Here is a 2,142-nt window from a genome sequence, read left to right as displayed (position 1 = left end):
AAAGAAACTACAGATACAAGTGGCAAAGGAAAGTGGTTCAAGTCTGCTTCAGTGTTTCTAATCTGCTGTGAGGGGGGAAGGAGAGGGGATAAGAAGACTCACTTCTCTTGCTGCTTTGTGCTGCTCAGTAGAGCTCAAGCTGCACGAAGCATCCTGGAGGCCCTTGTAAGAAAGACTTTGGCCTTTGAGGCTGTGAATGTGAGCTGATGCCAGGTTGTCTCTCTGAACTTGCAGATTTTTAGAGGGGAACAATGGCTTTGAGAAATGGCCACGTTCATCTCAGGCTGTTGTTAATAGTGAGGACTGATCTGGCCATAGTATACTTGTGTCTTAATTGAGTTACTGCTACTGGCTTTAGAGAAGCCTGCAGATAAACATGGGTCATGGATGGTAGGCTATTAAAGGCTTTGGCTTGTCAGTTCTTAGGTAACCACTGTTGGTTACCTAAGGTTACCCCCTGTTGCAGGAGGTAATCCTAGCTCTGCTGTTGAACATTCGACTCTTCAGAAGATGGTTTGAAGGAATCAGCCTTGTGGTCCTTATGCCTGACCTCCCATGCCAACTGTCTTGTCTTGCTGAAGAGCTTGAACCCTTCTGGGGCTCTGTGGGGCTTCATGCCATCGCTGCTGGATGGCTGCTTCGTGAGGGAAATAGTGTATTGCAGAATGCCCTCTCAAGCCCACCTTTTGTTTTTCCCACCCCAAGCCCCTGATCTCCTCTGCCTCCTACACCCATGCCATACTAGCCCTGGGCTCTCTGCAGGCTTCTCAGCTCCAGCAGGCAAGGACAGAATCTTGCCACTACTGTCTTTTGGGTGCCTGGCTCCTCATTCTTGCTGACTGGCTGTGTGGCTAAGGTACAGCTGTGTTTGGTGATGGCTGTTCCTTCTACTCCATGTGCTCAGGAGTCTGACAGCCATGCACCAGAGCGCATGGAGGGAGGAGTGAGAGCAAGACAGGCAAACAAGTTACACTGGTTTGGAAGCTGCACAGGGCTAGCAACTGATGGTGAGTGAAGCTTGAGGGCCCAGAGATGTGCCTGTCCGTGCTGAGGCAGACTCCTGAAACTGTTGCTGTCCCCTTGTTTTTCAGTGTTCTTCATGGGGTAGCATTTAAGGACTGAAAGTATGTAAGGCAGCTTTTTACCTGGTCCAGACCAGTGCTGTTTTTTCTCTTCTGTTTCATTCTCCTCTAGGTTCACCAAACACTCTCTCTAGACATAACAGAAGTCCTGAATGCAGTCATCTTCAGGAAGAAGAAGCCAATCCTACTGTTAGGTAGTTTGCATCCATTACAGGGATTTGACTGGAAGCAGCTTTTAGTACCATGTTTCAGGCAACAAGGGAAAACCGGTGACTATGAGGGGAGATTGTGGTGGGAATCTGGAAGCTTTTGTCCGTTTGGCTTTGGGAGTACGTAATTGGTGGTGAGAAAGGGCAAAAGGGAACTGTCTGGAGTTCTACTGTATTTGGACAAATCTTCCATGGAGGCTAGTAGTGGCATCTGGAACTGAGTGTGAATTGGGATTGTGTCTCACAGGGAGGAGGCGAACAAGGGAACTAACTCATGTTGCCATTTCTGTCTAGAGCTGTCTGCAGCTGCTGGGCAACTCTGTTGGTGGGCCGTTAAGCCCAAGTTCTCTCTCTTCACCCTCTCCCGTGCTATTGCACAGGCACCACCACACAGAGCGGGGGAGGGGAGAACACTGACACACACTAATAAACGGTTCCCTGTCTAGTGAGCATCATGCAGTTCCTGAGAGCTGTCCTGCGACAGAACTTCTCCTCTTCTCTGCTGGTGATCGTTGGCAAAAACACAGCCCAAGATGCAATGCAACCACAGCCATCATCACTGCAGGATGCTGCCTTGCACCCACTTGACCTGCAGCGGGTCTTGTCGCTTGTTGTCAGTCTGCAGAACCTTTTGGTGCATGTCCAGTTGCAGGTATATAGAATATGATTTTTAGAACAACACTAGTGCTGGGCTTCAAGCAGGTACACTAACCTGAGGAGAAACCACCCTGCTGCAGAACCTAAGGGGCTGCCTTTATTTTTTTTCTGCCTGCATTTTCCACCCCTTACAGACATGTCAGGAGGAGGAGGGAAAATGCTCTTGCTGCAAGAAAGAAGGTAAATCAGGCTAT

General features: G+C 49.2%; 1 protein-coding gene across 1 annotated transcript in view; it reads left to right on the top strand.

Moving 5' to 3' along the window:
• The window catches only part of MEI1 (meiosis inhibitor 1), a gene marked incomplete at both ends in the record, with an annotated part of 38,591 nt that overhangs the window by 32,122 nt on the left and 4,327 nt on the right, over positions 1–2,142 (top strand). Inside the window, 2 exons of the mRNA XM_010134406.1 lie at positions 1,195–1,276; positions 1,738–1,931. Coding sequence (XP_010132708.1) covers positions 1,195–1,276; positions 1,738–1,931 — 276 coding nt within the window. The remainder of the gene's footprint in view (positions 1–1,194; positions 1,277–1,737; positions 1,932–2,142) is intronic.

Source organism: Buceros rhinoceros, unplaced genomic scaffold (genome assembly GCF_000710305.1).
Source record: "Buceros rhinoceros silvestris isolate BGI_N320 unplaced genomic scaffold, ASM71030v1 scaffold28100, whole genome shotgun sequence".
Classification (NCBI taxonomy): Eukaryota; Metazoa; Chordata; class Aves; order Bucerotiformes; family Bucerotidae; genus Buceros; species Buceros rhinoceros.
This window is presented reverse-complemented; position numbering and strand designations above follow the sequence as displayed.